Source organism: Malus domestica, chromosome 15, assembly GCF_042453785.1.
Source record: "Malus domestica chromosome 15, GDT2T_hap1".
Lineage (NCBI taxonomy): Eukaryota > Viridiplantae > Streptophyta > Magnoliopsida > Rosales > Rosaceae > Malus > Malus domestica.
The window spans coordinates 3,918,594-3,937,025 of record NC_091675.1 but is presented as its reverse complement, the minus strand read 5'-3'; the positions used below and the strand labels follow the sequence as shown (position 1 = coordinate 3,937,025).

Genomic DNA, 18,432 nt, shown 5'->3' with positions numbered 1-18,432 from the left:
CTCTTCATTGAAAATGATAAGTTTCTGCCGCGAGTCAGTCTGATGGCGGTGTCGGATTCAATTTATCACTGCAGTATAAATGTGTTGTATGGAAAATGACATAACGCTTCCAGAAGCATGCATCTTCCCACACCACATAATGTCAAACATAATTACCAAAGCAAATCATATGAAGATATTCATTTTAAATTTTGCACACAGCGTTACATGATTATCATGATCTTAAACATAATCATTTGGATATTTATCTGTCGTTGAAAATATATATACATCTAACTTGAGCGTGTCACTGAAGATATGTTTTTCTTGGACGCTAGAAACCTCTCTCAGAAATAAATATCTACAGATGAGAACGGTTTAGGGATAATCCAAAGGGGATATTATTTGATAGGGTTTGACAAATGCACGTTTTACGTTGAATAAACATCATGTCCACTAGGAAAAATGGATTAACGTGGACCGTTCAATGTTCGTAACACGGTGAGGTGAGGGGATTGGTGAAAGGTAAATTGGTGTTGCTTTTTATGCTTTGTCTTGTTCTCGTGCTACGCATATGGAAACAAAGGGTTGTGTTTTCTTGTGTGCACTTCCACCCTAGCGTATGTCCTCGTTGCAAACTAGAAAACAAAGGATTCTGGCGGATGCATTTCAACCGTAACTTAGTCCTCGTGTGGACTTTTTAAGTCCTCTGTGAAAAACACGGTTCATTTTAGTGGTCCGAATTATTAAGTATTTAAAAATTTTATCTATTAAATCCGTAGTGAAAAGAAAAAAAAAATTTCATCAACTGAATAACGACATTTTATTTTTTGTGCTATTCAGTAGTCTAGACACCAGACCATTGAAGAAAATTTCTATTTTAAACAGTTAAAAAAAATGTTGTCAAAGATTTTATTCATAACAAAATGAACAATTACTCTCTGAATTTAAAAAACAAATATTCACTTGCTAAATAATAAAACTCAATGGTGGACAGTTGAGTAAGAAGAAAAAATGACTTTAAAAATGAACAAGTCGAGTTTGGATTGCTAATAACAAAACAAAATTTAAAATAGAAAAGAAGATATTATATTCAATCTGGGATAGAGCTCAGGAAAGTTAAGATACAACTCAGGAAGCAACCACCCAAGAGGGGATTGGGAACCAGCTGAAGAGAGGGGAGCGAGAAGAGGGAAGAGGAAATGACATTGCCACCGACCCCAAGCCAAAGTTAGGGATCAACAGCTAGGGCTGGTTCTTCTGTTTATCGCAGCACTTGAATACTGACACGGTATTTTTGCAAACAAACAATCTATTAACTTGATAGTTCAATATAGTCAAAACGAAAATAGACTTACGTAGAAACACTTTGACTATATCTCTTTATCCACAAAGAATTCTCGATGTGAAAACACAAGCTGATATTTGAATAGGAAAAAGAGTGGATCTGTAGGGTTCCAAATGAATTGGCTTATTCAATAAAAAAAACCTTATTTTTTGAAAAATTTATCTTGTGTCTGGTACTGTATAGTTTTAATATGTAAGAATTATGATGCGTCTCTAGTAAAAGGATGTGACTTTTGTATTTTATGACCGAATCTTAGTGAAAACTATTTTAACAGTCAATCATACCAAAATTTCTCTCAACAAAGGAGGGGCATTGTAAGATTTACCAACAAGATTTGGCCAATTTTTAAAATCATATGCCATATTGTTACTCATCCCAAATGACCTTTTGTTTTAGAGAACTTTAACAAAACGTTTCTGATACTGTTCATTTTAATGAAAAACTATATTTTTACACTAAAAAACCAATCATGATACTATTCACTTTACCCTTTATTTTGTTTTTTATCGTTAAAATTCAAAGTTTTCAAAACATTTTTCATTAGTTTTCCTTTTGTTCTAGGGGTGTGCTATCCACACACCATTTTTTACTTCTTACACACTCTCTTAATTTTCGGCGGTTGGATTGAATGAATTGAAGAAGATCAAATAATATAAATCAATAAGTGCTGTGTGAGGAGTAAAAAATGATGTGTGGATATCATTGTAGACAGACCAAAATTCTTCTTTAAAAAAGCAATTAAAACTTGGATTTGACAGGGGAAAAGTAAAACAAACGGGCCCCGAAGTAAAGAAGCGCGACTGCGTTTGATTTGTACATGACTGTCATTTATTGCTATATCACAGTCAATCATACACCATTGATTACCAACATCTGTACCGCGTGGGTGTATTTACGATCCTGACACGTCTGACCTTTATAGCCAAACCACAACAAGATAAACAGAACAAACGACCCAACGATTCCATTTCAACTTTGACAAAAAAAAAAAAAACACGATTCCATTTCAAAAGGGGCTTTTTTACACCACCACCGCCCACCAGGCAGTGAGTGAGTGAACTTTAGAGAGAGAGAGAGAGGGATGGTGTGGATGGCAACTCAGCAGCTTGCAATCAGAGGGAAGAGACGGCGGATATGGGGAGGGGCGCTTCTGTGTTGGGTTTTGTTAATGCTGGTCACTCCCAAGATTTCTCACTCTCCCAAACACCATCTCTACGCTGACATGCGCAATTTTGTGGGTAAAATTTCTTATCGTTCTCTCGTTGTCTTACTGAAATTTATGTTTTGATTGATTTTATGATCTGGGTTTTTCACAGGAGTGCCCAGTACCTTGAATGTGATCACAAATTTCCCATTTTTGGTTGTTGGCGTTCTGGGTTTTGTGCTCTGCGTGCAAGGGGGGCTTTTTAACATCAGGTTTTTTGCACTCTCTGGATTATATAGTACTTCATGCACTGATTTTGTTTGTTGCATTGATTTCAATGGAGTTTTGACTTTTTCGTTGGTGTTGTTTGGAAACTGGTTTTAGTTTGCCGGGTGAGGTTTGGGGTTGGGCACTATTCTATGCTGGAATGGCAGGGCTGGCATTTGGGTCTGCTTATTATCATTTGAAGCCTGATGATAGTAGAGTAACTTGGGACACCTTGCCGGTTAGTAATTCAATCCTTCTCAAGAGCTCTCGGTTTTAGCCATTAATTAGTGACATTTGCCCTGGTTATTTGTTTGTTGAAACGATTGAGAGTTTCAGTAAACGTAAGTTTTTATTTTGATGACTTAATTGTAAGTTTGTTACATTGGTCCCTGAAATGTACCCCGAGTTGAAGGTTTGTCCATGAATGTCGAAAGTAGCGTATGTTGTCCTTAATCTTGAACCTGTGTTGCGCCATTGACCCCTTTCGTGAAAGACCGTGAAGGAAGGAAAGTAAAATCAATTATTAAGGTCCATGATTTTGTCATTAACAAAGTGTCTGGATCCTAGTCATGCACAATCTGTTTCACTTTGTTTATTTTAATTGTTGAAGATAGATTCTGAATTGCAGATGATGATTGCATACTCCTCTCTTTTCTCTAGTTTTATAGTGGAGAGAGTAGGAGAGCGGATCGGTTTGAGCTGTCTGTTTGCACTCCTTTTCATTGCTTTTCTTAGCATTGCATATGACAGGTTAGTGTTGTGCTTCAAGTTTTGTGTTTTCCCCTCTATGTTCTTGTGCTAAACTCTTATAGTGGATATATGGATGAGTTTCTTTGCAGAACGTATAATGATATCAGGTTGTCCATGATGTTCCAGTTGATTCCATGTATGGCAATTCCAGCAATGTCATTTGTGTTCCCACCTAAATATACTCACTCAAGATATTGGCTTTGGGCCGCTGGTAGGCCATGTTCATTAATCTTTATTTCTTGAGTAAAAATAGTATGATTGTTAATTAGTCTATTTACCGCCTCCTGCACAATTAAATACAGTACAAAGCAACGGTTTTTACTATTACGTTTTGAACCTTTTCTTTTGTGAAAGTAGAATATCGTAGCAAGCATATACAGGGGGAAATATTTTTCTTTGCCCCATTTTTTCTTGGTAAAGGAAAATTTCCACCTAGATATAAAAGTAACTTTCACAATGGATAGTCTGGATTTCAAATGTAAAAGTTTGACGTTTAATATATCGTTTAAGCATTCCACCAATGAACATTCCTATCTGCAAAGCATAAAAGCAATTCTTTACAGGGGTTTACCTTCTCGCCAAATTTGAATCCGTTGCCGACGGCAAAATCTACCATGCAAATCGTTTCATTATCAGTGGACACTCGTTGGGGCATTTGTGTTTAGTGATGGTCCCTGTTCTGCTCAGTATCATGCTCATGAATAGAAACATTAAATGTCAAAGGTACTCTAGTTTTTTGCATCTTAGTGAAATTTCCCGTTATATTATGATCTGCGTGAAATGAAAGGTTAAATTGTTTGGCAAATGTTCCTGTTTTGAAGTGTTGATTTCTTGTTATAGTATGATCTGGAACACATTTCTTTCTCTTACATATTAGTGGGCTTGATAACAGAATAGGCGCCTTTAAAGAATGTTCATGAAAGAGGCAAGGCAGAGATGATGTCATTGTCTGTGCAGCGTCCCAGCAGATGCTCGAAAATTCTGTAAATGCGGAGTCATTAGAGGTAAAGTGTGATCTGTTGTACTCCCAAGTTTCAGTAAAAACATGTCTCTGCCATTGAGCAATTAGATTAATCAATTTCAGTTGAATGAATTTATTCTCCGAATGCAAACTATTAATGATATTAGTCAATCATGTGCCTTCCCCTTCCTTCTTCCCTTTAATGAACTTTTCTCTCCTGGTGGCTGTGACGTGGTGATCGCCCATCGGCCGCCAGAATATAGGGAAAACCAAAAGAGGTTAAGAGGGCGTAGTTTAGCCGGACTTTGACTCACTTGATTACAGGAGTTAGAACCTCTTTTGTAACTGCACTGCGACGACAGCTTACCGGTTACTAATGATATAAACCCGGCATTTTAGTACAGTTATTATCTGCAGGGTAGATATATTCGTCGTCTGGGTTAATTATAGACAGGCCAATGAAGATTACACCATGAATTTTGTTCGAGTTGGAGTTTTCTCTTCTATATTGCTGATAATGTGGGTTTATTTTCTTTAGTAAAGTATCAGAGGGAATAATTGAAGTTACAGATATCACCTTTGTAGCACATGTATGGCACAAATTCCTTCACATGTATAATATGGTTCTTTTGGACAATTGTGCTTAGTCATATGCATACATGTGCATCAAAGAACAAATGCATATTTTTCTATCATGTGATCATTGTTCTAGCATTCATATAATAACAACAACAAAGCCTCATCTCATTAATTAGGATTAGCTGCATGAATTCTAAAACGTCATTGCGCTCGGTTTTGCGTCAACTCTTCTGTTAGCTCTATGTACTCCATGTCTTTTGCTCCGAGCCGTTGTCTCAAAATACAAATTGCATGTTGAAGCATTCATATGAACATTTAGTTTTTAGAGAAACTGTATTATTTTTCATATTTTATAATTATTGTTTATGCACTGGATGAAGGCAGCCCAAAACACATTCCCATTTCAACCCAAAAATCCAAAGTTGGTGGACCCATCAGCATGAAACTTCTCCTTCCCTTGACAAAGCCCAAACTGAAGAGAAAGAGAACGATTATACACCTCAAAACAAACCGATATTCTAATCAACTCTAACCTACGGGACAAATTTGGACTAGAGAGCAAGTGAGCTGAGATAATGTCCTTGTTAACTGCCCTAACCTGCATTTTTATCATTTCTTTCCACCATTTTGTTGCTTAATCAAAATAAAATTACGGTTAAGTCAATTTCGACTTCCCACTTCAACCATTTTTTAAATGGAAATCTTGCACATGCGGTGGATGGTCTTGGGTTCAAACTCCTCCCTCCTCTTCTGTAATATAATTTAAAGTAGTAAAATCGCTTGTATTTAAAAAGATTGAGAATCTTGATGATTCTAATCATCAATAAGAATTACACGGCTCTTGATATTGAATTTCCATCGACCCTCTACTACATACTCAATAACGTTACATTTTCATTCCGCATTGTTTAAAAAACGTCACCTCGAAAACTTCTTTTAGATAAAGGCGGCTTTAGAAACGAGATCTCGATTTTCGGGAGGTGATACAACCTGTCGACCGGCAAACACAGCCGGGTTCAAAAAGCTATAAGAAACTTGACCATGGAAGTTTGGTGGGCACAAGGTTTATTGCCACACTCATATTAAGAAAAAGATTAAGAGATAATGATTGTTAATGAAAAAAATGAGAGGATCTTGCAACCTCGAGAGCAGCAGCATTGTTAATTGACTGACTTAGGAGTCAAGTGAATGCAACCACTGAGCCACACTGACTCTGATTGCTTAACTAATTACCATCAAACTCATGATTAGATTAAAAATATTGTTAATCTCTTACCTAAAGTGGAGGTGCTTTAAATTTAATGAGCCTTGCTTTCCCCGTCTCATATACTTCCCAATATCAAAAACAAAATAAAGGTTCATCTTTCACCAACCAAGAAAAAAAAAATCTAATTTAATGTTGAAATACCATAATTTCTATATATTAATTTTCTGTTTATGCACACGTCTGCTTTTTAGTGTGTGTTTAGGTTGACATCGGTCGTTCATACTTATGAGTAAAGATGAAACTTTAGCGTTTGAAGATTCTCAAGTTGCTGCTTTAGCTTCTGCTTTCGTGAGATGCTTAATCAAATGCTTCATCTAGAGCTATCTTATGAGCATGAATAGTTATGATCATCCCACACGTAAATGTTGCTAATAATCCGCCATTAAATATTCAGATTTGTTTTCTTTTCTTACTTTCAGATTACGAATCAATTCTGCGCGTAAGAAATATTAGGTGCTCATTAAAGCGTGATTTTGTGGTTTCTTACCACCTACCCTATGTATGTTGTATGTTGTATGTTGTATGTTAATGAAAATATAGCAATTGCCATTATGTCAAATTTTTAAGGAAGTAAGGCCTCAAAAAATATAAAGGAAAAATAGAAACCAACAGCAAAATGGAAATTTAAAAGAAGGTTTGGACTTGGACTTGGACTTGGACCTGGACCCCACATTTCTCACAATTCACTCCATCACATGTGGACCATTCAAACTAGATCACATCTCAATCCAAATTAGTAAGCTTAATTTGTTTTTGGAAATTAATTATTGGAGGCTTTAACCACTACGGACTGGCTTCAACCAGTTGGTTCTCCTTTTGAAAAAGGAAAAAAAATATATTGGAGGCTTTAGTTGGTAAGCTTGGTGGAAGTGATTAGTGAATAGTGATTACTAATATTTACAGGCATAGAAATTCGAGAGTTTTTTTATTATGATAAGAATGTAAATGGTACATCGTATCGTATGTTTTTATATAAATGATGAAAATTTTATTTTTTAAATTATTAATTTTTTAATATATATATTCCATTATTTGTATAATGATGCAGGATAATCTCTCGTATAAATTCACATGAAAGATCCATCCCTCTTGACATTGTGTGAGGTGGAAGCATCCCCCACCCCCCCCCCCCCGGCCCCACCTTTTTTTGGGTCCTCCATTTTCTTTCCGTTCTCATCCTTCTCACTCCACCATCTTCTTCTCTCTCTAAAACCTCACAGTGTCCACAACAATCCAGGACCACCTCTCTCAAATCCAAATCCAACCCATTTCTCACCATGACAGACCGAGTCTACCCATCTTCCAAACCCACCACCAACGGCGGCGCCGCCGCCGCAACAACCACGGGTACCGCAGCCAACCCACCAAGCACCAAACCCCAACTCAGACAACCCTACCGCCCGCAACCCCAGTACCAACACCACCGCCACCGCCGGAGCAACCGCAATTTATGCTGTTGCTGCTGCTTCTGGTCATTCCTTATCCTCATAGCCCTCGCACTCCTCGCCGCAATAGCCGGCGCCGCGGTCTACATCCTCTACCGCCCCCACCGCCCCGAGTTCACCCTCACCTCCGTCCGCATTGCGAAGCTCAACCTCACCACCACCCCCGACTTTTCCACCTCGCACCTCGCCACGCTCTTCAACCTCACCCTCTCCTCCAAAAACCCTAACAACCACCTCACCTTCTCCTACCAGCCGTTCAATCTGTTCCTCTCCACTACCAGAGACGTCCAAATCGCAAACGGGTCGATCCCGGCGTTCACCAGCGGCACGAAGAACAGCACCTTCTTCCGCTCCGTCCTGTCGACGTCGCAGGATCTCGACGTCGAGTCGGTGAAGTCGCTGAGATCGGATCTGAAGAAGCAGAGAGGGGTGGCGCTGAAGCTGGAGATGGACACCAAAGTGAAGGTGTCGATGGGGAAGCTGAGTAGCAAGAAGGTGGGGATTAGGGTTACGTGTCAAGGAATCAAAGGGGTTGTACCAAAAGGTAAGTCACCGTCGGTGGCTGCCGTTTCCAACTCCAAGTGCAAGGTTGATCTTCGGATCAGGATCTGGAAATGGACCTTTTAATTAAATTTCCTTTCATTATTTTAATTGCGTATTTTTTTACTTTAATCATTGGTTTTTCGAGCGGGGATTTATAAACTTTTGAGAAGGAGGATAATGATCAAAAAAATGGTGATCACAAGAAAAATTAAGTAGGATTTAAGTGCAAATTTGGGGGTTTAAATTTGAATCCATCTCTTTTTTTATATATATATATATGTACTTTGGTGATTGTAAGTGATGAATTTGTTTTTTTTTTATGGCAATTAATTCTCATATTACTTTCTATTTTCTGCGACGTTATTATTACTGTTGATTAATTTGTCTGTGTAATTTGTCTTCCAATTGTGGTGGCACTTGGCCGAGTGTAATACGTCACCTGCCCTGCATAGTTTTCAGAGAAGGCCAATGAACAGAGCATCACTAGAATGCCCTAATTAAAGCAAAACATTGGTATACAGCTCGGTTACACTGTACAATTTCTCTCGGTTACACTCTGAAATTTCTCCTAATTAGGCGTAATTGGTTAAGTACATCCAAGAAAAACAGAACCGAAAATATATAATGATTCTCCTTTGTGCACTCTTCGTTTTGTTTAGGTGCCTTCGTTCGTCTTCGTACCTCTCTCATGTTCTTTGATCTGGAATCCTAATGCTACAAATAAAGAAATGAGTGCAAAATAAGAAAGAGTGCGGAAATCACTTCGCCTGTATTTGTGTATCCTATCAAACAATGTTGAGAACAAAATACCTGGAAAATTGCTTTTTATTGGGTAAAATACTAAATTGTGTGTGCATTTAGGTAGAAAAAAGTAAGGGTGGTACTATCAGTATCTACACACTTCTTTATACCTCCACATATTCAGTGAACTAAAAAATAAGTATGTGATCAGCACCGCTCAAAAAGAAAAACACAAAACCCGGAGAAATTTCTAGTGATCCGATGGAAAAAAGTGGGGTGGTGAATTTAGTGGCTATCTTTACTAATTACGATGAACTTCCGTATTGAACTGTTTTGATTGAGTCCTTCACTTGAAAACTGAGTTTCGAGGTCCGGAGTTATTATATAATAAAACCCTAGTTGTTAGGGTTTGGCATTCAATAAGCTCACGCCGCTCTCACCGTGTCACTGGCTTTTGTGGTGCTACAAATCTAAGGGGACTTGGATTGTCTGCCCTCCTAGTTGTGGTGCCCTTTCATGCCCTCTTATTTTATGCGATCACGGTTAAGCCACGTCAATAGTTTATATTAATTTTTTAATGAGATAATAAGATAAAAAATAATAAAAATATAAAATATTGACGTGGCTTAACCGTGACCGCACAAAATAGAAGGACATGGAAGGGCACCACAACTAGGAGGGCAGACAATCCTTGTCCAATCTAAGGGGCGCTACATCTTTTGGTGAAAAAGATATTATTGTTTACCTGCAAATGTGTCTTTGTTTAATGAAGAAAAACTAACACGGCACATCGTGCTCTGGTGCTGCAAATCTAATGCACACCTTCTCTTCTACCTTCAAATAAATAAACACAGGGAAGGGAGTGGTAAGCGACCGCAGCACCCTCGGGCGCGAGTAGATTCTGATCGTTCATGTTTTTTGAGTTTTACATGCATGTAAAGTCAGATTAATTCACTCTCATGTATGCAATTGATCAAATGACATATACATAACGAATAAATTGCACTTACAAGAGCACATAATGATAATTATCTTTTTGTTACATTAAAGAGCACAATGTAAACGTAAAATAAGTGAAACAAAAAAAGAAAAGAAAAAAGAAATGGACATTAAAAAAATAAAATGATAAAGTAATTGCCCTGTTGGGGGGACTTGTAAGTGTGCAAGGCATGATGGCGAAAGACAATAGATGGGATTAAATTCGGGTGCACATGGTTTGTGGTGTGTCTTTGTTGGTCTGGGTTTGCAGGGGCAGTTGGAATTTCAGTCAGAAGCTTTTTTACTCTTTAGGCTTAGTCTCCCTTTTCTTTTTACTAAACACACTGCTTTTCGTCGTTTTACGTTTGGCACCTTAACAAAACATCTGGGTTACGGATGACACGAGGCTTAGAAACACCTAATAAATCGTCTTGTAAGAAAAAAACCTAATACGAACACGAGCGGAAAGACGGTAAGCTTCAATTCGAGGTTGCGTACTAGAGTTCCATTGTTCGCTCGACTTTGAGTTAATAACGAAAATAATAATAGCATATGTGAGAAAGTTTGTCTCTCTAAATACATGACTGATCCTTCCGAATATGACATGAAGCAAGATATGATCACCAAGGGAGAAGAATCTACGCTTTTTCATTTCGTGGGTAATAATAAGAATAATAATATGATTACATTTTGGTAAGTAGACAGACTTGATCTGCAAGTATAAACGTGATTACTACAATCATGGTGGGGTCTACTGAAAAAGATCAAACCGTAGCGGCCGGGCGAGTGCTAACCCTATTAAATTTCCTGAGATTGCCTTATAATTAGGATGCCTTAAAAGTGCCAACCCATTAAATATTCCCCTTCCAAAAAATGGAAAGATGCCTTCCTCTAATCCATCAAGTGAATCCGAACCGTTGAAATTTGATCCAACGACTACAAACAGAGGTCTATTTTAAAAGTTATAATAACTTTAGCCGTTTGATCAAATTTCAACAACTCGAATCTCCGAACTTGATGGATTAGGAGGAAGGGATCCGATAAGAATCCCTTTCCCCAAAATATATTTAAAAACTGACAATTCTTTGACTGTCGGCTACTGGGGCTGGGCCACGCCAATACAAAGACGCCAAATTGGGCCGGACAGGATCCCATGGGCATTTGATACTGGTGGGTCCATACTCCCGCGATTTGGATTTAGATCTTATTAAAAGGGATAACAGAAAATTTAGATCATATTGAATTAATTTTTTATTTCAGTTGGCAAAGGAGCGGACACCGCACATGCCATGTCATCGCTTAACAGCAAAATTGATATAAATTTTAACAGAGGTCTGACATTGCAACGAATTCATAAGGTAAGGTATGACATTGCAATGTTTAAAATATAAGATATATGAGATTGTGGTTCGACATATAGTTGAGATAGTTTTATGTAATTTATCCTTGATTATATTGTAAATACATTATCTAAGACATGAGCGATTATTTGTATTCGAGAATGTATTAGCATGGTGGTTAATTTTATGTCTAATTAACGATATATGTTACGTTTAAAGCAATTGAATCAGAATGACTTACACTATGTTTGGATGAATAAATTTAAGATTACTAAGGAATTTTAAAATGACGGAAATTGAAATGATGGGATTTTATTTTCTAGAATTTGTGAATTTTTTCGTTTGGTTAACTTAAAAGAACAATGGAATTGAAAACAAAATTTGTTAATTTTAAACTCTCAATCATAGAAATTGGGAAATGACACCTATTTACATGAAATTTAAACTTGTAAATTGGAGGCCCCAAATTCCAAGTTTTTTTTCCACGCGGAAATTCTAAATTTCTATGTTATAAATCCAAACAAGGGAATTGGTGCATATCAATTTATATATTTTGATTTTTATCCAAATTCCAAATTTATTTCCCTCGTCCAAACATACTGTTAGGGTTGTTTCCTTTAAAGTGGATAAGATACTTACATGCCAAATATGGCTCGTATTAGTCTATCTACGAGATCATACGACAAATATGTTAAGAGTAAACGAACAATTCTACAGTAAGTGTTTAAGATTTGGAATCACGCAATCTATAGGTAGAAATCATATCAGTGAATAATACTCATAAGTAATTCCTTAATCAACAATACTCGTAATGCAAAAGACATCCCCCCATACTCATGGTTGTAATAAGTAGACACAATTATAGTATAACGAAAATGGAAACATATTAAGTTGTCCGCTTCAATACTTACTGGCAGTGGCCACCAGCCTCCCTTGCAGCTCATAGTCCTAGTCCACCTCCATAAACGTGTTACTGCAAAAACAAAACCAAAAAACACCACCCACAAATTAACCCCTATTTATTGTACATATTTTACCCCACTTACACGTTAGGAAAAAACTTGTGTAGCAGTGTTGATTACGTTATCTGGATGTTTCGCATTAGAATATAGGACTATCATGTGCATCAATTTCACACAACGCTTCGTTTGATAGTTAGTCTGTTAGAACATGAGTATGATTGTGAGTGCCATAAACCAACTATAATATTTTAAGATATATGTAATAGATACAAATGTTAAAATTTAAACTTATTCAACGATGATAAATATGATAATGAATATTACCACTGCTTGGGAGCCTTGGGAGCCTTGAGATAAATACGCTCGTATTGGAACAGTCTTTTTTGGGTGAACTTTGGAAGAGTCTTTTGAGGGAAGCCAAATCGACAAGGCAAGGGGAGTCAACTACTTATCGTTTACCCAACGTCTTTTTAATCCCGTCTCAACGGCTAGTTACTGGCGGTAATTGCCAATACTGTACATGCCCCTCTTCTGTTTCTCCCTTTCTTTTATTTCTTCTTCCGCAACTTTCTCCAGAATCTGAGGGAAAATAAACGGAAAATGTTGCAGACGCAGAAGAATTTTCATTTTCTCTCACCCTTCCTTTTCTCACTCTTTTTCTCTCTTTCTCTCTCTAACCCAGAAACCACCGCCCTGCTGGCATTCAAATCCTCCGCCGACACCTTCAATTCGCTCTCCTCCTGGGTCGCCTCCTCCGACCCCTGCTCCGGCTCTTGGTTTGGCGTCACTTGCGATCCGGCGAAACGCCAAGTTACCCGAATCGTTCTGGAGAACCTCAACCTGACCGGTTCGGCTCAGCAACTCACCCAACTCGCCCACCTCAAGCTCCTCAACCTCAACCGCAACCGCCTCTCCTCCTCCCTCAACCTCTCCGCGTGGCACAACCTCAACCACCTGTACCTCTCCCACAACCGCTTCGACGGAGCCCTTCCAGCCGGAATCTCCCGCCTCCGCCACCTCAGGCGGCTCGACTTATCGCACAACCAATTATCCGGCGAAATCCCACTGACCGAGTTGGCTCAGCTGCCTCACTTGCTAACTCTCCGCCTGGAGTCCAACTCGTTCACCGGCAAACTCGCCTCCGCCGACTCGATTTCTGCATCGATTTCGGACTTCAATGTTTCGCACAACAACATCTCGGGCAAAATTCCAACGTGGCTGTCCAAATTCGGCGCCACGTCGTTCGCCGGAAACGAGCATCTCTGCGGCAACCCATTGCCGTACAAATGCTCCGATCCAACGGCCGCTAACTTTTCCATACAATCCCGGAACCGACACGACAGCGTTTTGAGTAACGCCGCGCTGCTCGCGATCAGTATTGTCGGCGCAGCTGCTACGCTGTTAGTGATACTAGTGGCCGCCACGTGGTATCGGCGCATCAAAAGTCGCGGGACCCACAGCGAGACAGCCAACGAACACGGTTTCGTGAGCAAGCAATACGGACCCGGAGAGTTAACGAAGAAGAAAAGTACAACTGGAGTCCAATTGGCCCAGTGGGCCCAGTCTAATGTGAACGGGCCTGTAGGTGGGCCCAGAGAAAGCGAAGACATGGTTGTATTTGAAGGGTACCGGGGCTCCGACAAGGTTGGGGATCTGCTGAAGGCATCGGCGGAGATGCTGGGTAAGGGGAGCGTGGGGACCACTTTCAAAGTCGTGACGGACGGCGGACACAAGGTGGTGGTGAAGAGGGTGAGGGAGAGGAGAAATGGTGGGAAGGAAATCGATGGGTTTTTGGGGCAGATTGGCGGGCTGAGGCACCCCAACATCGCCGCCCTCAGAGCCTACCACAATTCCAACCATGAGCTGCTTTTGGTCTACGATTTATTCCAAGAGGGAAGCTTGCATTCCGCGCTGCATGGAAACCGAGGACCCGGAAGAACGCCGCTTGCTTGGGCCGCAAGATTGAAGCTTGCTGCGGGGTCTGCAGAGGGACTGGCCTTCCTCCACGGCTGCAGCAAATCCAAGCTCTTTCACGGAAACCTCACTTCGTCGAACATATTGGTGGATCGAACCGGAAACGCCTGCCTGGCCGACGTCGGCCTCCAGCAGCTCCTCCCTGCTCCGTTTTCATCATCAACAAGTGCATACAGAGCTCCTGAATTGATGGTGTCCAATAATAAAACTCCGAGAAAGTTCACGCAGAAATGCGATGTTTATAGCTTTGGGGTGGTTCTGTTGGAGATTTTGACGGGGAGGATGGCGGCGGAAGAAGGAGAGACGAATTTGGTGGAGTGGGTTAAGACCGCGATGCAGAAAGAGTGCAATACTTGGGAAGTGTTGGATTTTGAGCTGTTGGGGGATAGAGCGATGGAGGGCGAAATGTGGGCTCTTTTGGAGGTGGGGTTGCTCTGTGTTACTCCGTTGCCTAAAGATCGCCCGACGATCGGCGTTGTGCATCGGATGATCGAAAATATTTGGAACAAGGGTGATAGAGAAGATGGTGCTAAGTTTATTTTAGATGAGCTCACTTCTGATTCTTCTTCACCTTCACATTCACGTTCTGCAAGCACTTAATGATTTCATTCCAAAAGCTTCATTGTGCTTAATTTAATGCATATTGTGTTAAATGTTTTGTACTCTCATAAGCATTGCATTGAATCATTTGAATAAAAAGACTTGTGATTGGTTTAAATTTCTAACAAGCGAGTCGAACTCAAGACCTGCTGAACTTTAATTAGTTGTATCACAAAGTCAACTAGTTACAAGATGATCGATATTATGACAATCAGATATGAAAATAAATTTCAAATCTTTGCAGATGCAAAACGCAAGAGACAATATCTTCTCCGTGGATCCGTTTTAATTACATTTCTAAACATAAACCAAATTCGACGATCGGAGAACACTATAAAAAGGCATATGATGCAAGGTCTTGCCCATCACTTAGTGGCTTCCTTTCCTTCTTCTATGGTGATGAACATATTGTCACTAGAGTTCTTCGAAGAAGAATGAGAGTAAGTAATGCTTGGGGAAATTTATCGAATCCATGATTTACCAGAAGGAGATAAAATGGTCTTAACCAAGACCTCACGAGCCGAGCCCCTTACTCCACCCATCCTCACCGATCCCCTTACTCGATCATGCTCACCGGAAAGAGGCTAACCACGATGTACTTGTTGATAGTATACTTGCCTCCGCATCAGATTGCTCCTCTAGGCCCTAGCCATGCCAGCAGCACCTCAAGGTCAATAGAGTTTGTCAAATACTGTTCCGATTAGTTAGACTAATCAGTTGTATTAAGTTTAATTAAATTTGTTTAGCTTGTATACATAGAGCTGAGTCTAGCCAAAGTATGTATCGAACGAGCTCATTTGTTTCGATTCACAGAGGACAATGGCAGTCTTCGTCAATTCTTTCATGGTATCAGAGCCCGTACTTGACGGTTCTCCTTCGTTTTTAATTTTTTCTTCTTCTCTCTGATGTACCAAAAAAAGTTAAACACAAATCTAAACTGAATTGTAGCAAAAATAACAATGCAGGATAATCTCATTCCTCCTTTACAATTTCTAACTCCTTAATACTGAATTGGGTTGTAATCTTGTTCTACCAAATCTTCATCCCTGAAAAAATTCAAACAAACGACGAGCAAAACAAAATAAAAACTTCAAAATTCATCAATGGCGGTTAAGTTGGCAATTTTTACTTCAAGTGGGAATTTTCCGGTTCTTGATATCAAACACATTGCTCTGTTCTTGACAAAAACGAGTTCTTCAACAACGTTGCTGTGTTCTTTGAACAAATTACCAATCTTTGTTCAAGTGGGAATTTTTTTATCCTACTTAAAAAATCAATGTCTCTGGTTTAAAACTTAGAAGTTTTGAAATTTTATCGAAAAGTTTCGGTCAGGGCTTAAATCAAACACATTGCTCAGTTCTTGATGAAACAAAGTTATTCGACAACATTGCTGTGTTCTTGAACGAATTACCAAATTTTATTATATTCCTACTTAACAAACCAATTTGAATGGCAAGAACTCGAAAGTTGCGAAATTTTATCGAAAAGTTTCAGTCAGACCTTATATCAAACACATTGCTCTGTTCTTCGTGAGGCTGCGGAACAACTCCTCCACCAACATTGCCTTGTTCTTCTTGTTCTTGAAAAACGTTCTTCTGCACCTGATGAAACTGCGTTTGATCGTACACATTTCCCGCACCCACATTGAACTTAAAGTCCCTCAGACTCTGCGCCATCGGCATAACCATCGGCATAACATTGCCGCCGCCGCGGCACAATTCGAGTTGGTAGCGCACGCGGTCGAGTTCGGCCTGGTGCTTGTTGATGGACCAGAGCAGCGAGCGGACGACGGCGTGGCAGCCGCCAACAGGGTCTTTTGCGCGGTGGTCGGCTTCGACGAAGATGGTGGACATGGCGGGGGTTCGGAGGTGGGGAGGGAGGTCGGTGACGAGTTTGGTGAGTCTACTGACGCCGAACAGTTTGAGTGCGTTGTGGAAGTTTGTGGGGCGGTTGGAGGGGAAGTAGGGGGCCAAGGGGCAGTCCTCTGGGCATTTTTTGCGCTGGTGTTTACAAGCGGCGCAACTTGGGGACTTCTTCATCGGGATTTTTTTAGGCTCTTTTATCGGTTTGAGAAGTGATCGGAGAATTTTGAGGGAGGGAAGAGAAATTTCAGTAGAGAGAGAGAGAGAGAGAGAGAGAGAGAGAGAGTAGGGTTTGTCGGTGTTGGGAGAAAATCCAGAGACGTGGGAGTTAGTTATAGTCTACGTGGAGCGTGGTTGTGGCATTTTTTGAATTATGAAATTAGACCCCAAAAAACATATGAATTTGGAAAATGGAAGTTCATTTCTTGAATTTTACATGGATGAATAAAGCCCTTTTTTGTTAGTGCGTTTGTTTATTTTGTATTTCGGGTAGGTTTGAAAAAGTTCTTTTGCCATACTTATGTTGTCAGATTAATTAAATCAAGTGATTATTTTTCCTTCCTGATTGTTTGAACTTGATTCTATCGAAGATACATGACTGGTGCTAAAGATGCAGTCAATGGTGAAATGAGAACGCTAAATCATGATTCAGATTTATAGTTTGACAACATAAATATCTTATGCGTTTAAAAAGGGTGTAAAATAACATTTTCGAATCAATATATAAACAAGAATTTTGGAAGCAAACCTAAAATGATGATTATTTTGTTCCAACTGAAATCAAGGCAATTTATGACACACACACACACACAAACAAAAGCATCACATTACTGTTGTCCTTAGGCACAACACCCCCATAGATATCAATCAAAATTAAGTTACCATACCCCTCTAACAACAACATTATTGTCCTTGGGCACAAATAACCACACCATCAAAAACCTCCGAAAAAAGCATCACATTCACAGATCTTCATCTCATCTCAGCCAACAGAGTGCACGGCTTCCCAAACTAGGTTCTTCGGAACCGGGCTAGCTAGATCGCGAGCCTGCAACGCTGCCGTGCGCAGTGTCCCGACGGTGAGTTCATTGGCCTTGTAGAATGACACACTTGTGTAAGGCAGGTTGTGCTTCTCTCAGAATGCCTTGACAAGGGGGGCAATTTTCCTAAGGTTGCGTCGGGGCAACCGCGGAAACAAATGGTGCTCGATCTGAAACTGCAATCCGCCGTGGAACCAGTCCATCCATGACGGGCAGACTATATTGAGCGAACCATTCGTCTGGGTTTCGCACCAATCGTTCCCCGTTGGCGTACCGACATAAACACTTGAAGAGAAATGGTTCAAGCAGAACTGAACATGTTGGACTCCAGTGACAGAAAAGCTTGCCACAACGAACATTACTCTCTCCCTCCTATTGGGCAGGTAAGAAACCAGCAGAGGATACCAAATCCAAAATACCAAAAGCCCAAAATTTCTTGAATTCTATTATTTACCCTCAATCTTTTGGAAGATAAAAGTAAAAATGACTGAGCAAAAAGGTTAATCCTAGCAAGACACATGACAGGGTAAAAAGTCCAGTGCTGGTAACTAACCAAGAACCTGGTAAAAGCATCGAAACTCATCTTCCTGTCGTAGTAATAAGAGGTGAGGGAGGTGAACAGTTTCGAATTCACAGCGAAAAACGGCATGTG

The 18,432-nt window shown here is 39.9% G+C and overlaps 4 protein-coding genes across 6 annotated transcripts; 3 read left to right on the top strand and 1 right to left on the bottom strand.

The window, feature by feature from the left end:
• The first annotated feature begins 2,270 nt into the window (after positions 1-2,270).
• LOC103455822 (uncharacterized) lies at positions 2,271-4,620 on the top strand. Of its 2 annotated transcripts, none has more exons than XM_008395416.4 (7): positions 2,271-2,565; positions 2,644-2,743; positions 2,856-2,976; positions 3,367-3,488; positions 3,578-3,699; positions 4,052-4,211; positions 4,381-4,620. In XM_008395416.4, the coding sequence occupies exons 1-7, from the start codon at positions 2,409-2,411 to the stop codon at positions 4,406-4,408; spliced, it is 810 nt and encodes a 269-aa protein (XP_008393638.2). In that variant the 5' UTR covers positions 2,271-2,408; the 3' UTR covers positions 4,409-4,620. The 2 variants fall into 2 exon arrangements, with proteins under 2 accessions (XP_008393638.2, XP_070670429.1); XM_070814328.1 differs by having other exon boundaries at positions 3,551-3,699.
• Positions 4,621-7,359: 2,739 nt separating this feature from the next.
• LOC103455821 (NDR1/HIN1-like protein 13) lies at positions 7,360-8,631 on the top strand. The gene has a single exon (XM_008395415.4). It carries the CDS (start codon positions 7,573-7,575, stop codon positions 8,365-8,367), a length of 795 nt encoding a protein of 264 aa, XP_008393637.1. The 5' UTR covers positions 7,360-7,572; the 3' UTR covers positions 8,368-8,631.
• Positions 8,632-12,881: 4,250 nt separating this feature from the next.
• On the bottom strand, positions 12,882-17,040 carry LOC103431279 (LOB domain-containing protein 24-like). Of its 2 annotated transcripts, none has more exons than XM_029094919.2 (2): positions 16,379-17,040; positions 12,882-15,924 (listed from the first exon to the last, which is right to left on the bottom strand). In XM_029094919.2, exons 1-2 carry the CDS (start codon positions 16,915-16,917, stop codon positions 15,879-15,881), a joined length of 585 nt encoding a protein of 194 aa, XP_028950752.2. In that variant the 5' UTR covers positions 16,918-17,040; the 3' UTR covers positions 12,882-15,878. The 2 variants fall into 2 exon arrangements, with proteins under 2 accessions (XP_028950752.2, XP_070670428.1); XM_070814327.1 differs by having other exon boundaries at positions 12,882-15,523.
• On the top strand, positions 12,905-14,996 carry LOC103431278 (probable leucine-rich repeat receptor-like protein kinase At1g68400). Its single transcript, XM_008369415.4, has one exon. It carries the CDS (start codon positions 12,905-12,907, stop codon positions 14,876-14,878), a length of 1,974 nt encoding a protein of 657 aa, XP_008367637.2. The 3' UTR covers positions 14,879-14,996.
• Positions 17,041-18,432: the final 1,392 nt, after the last annotated feature.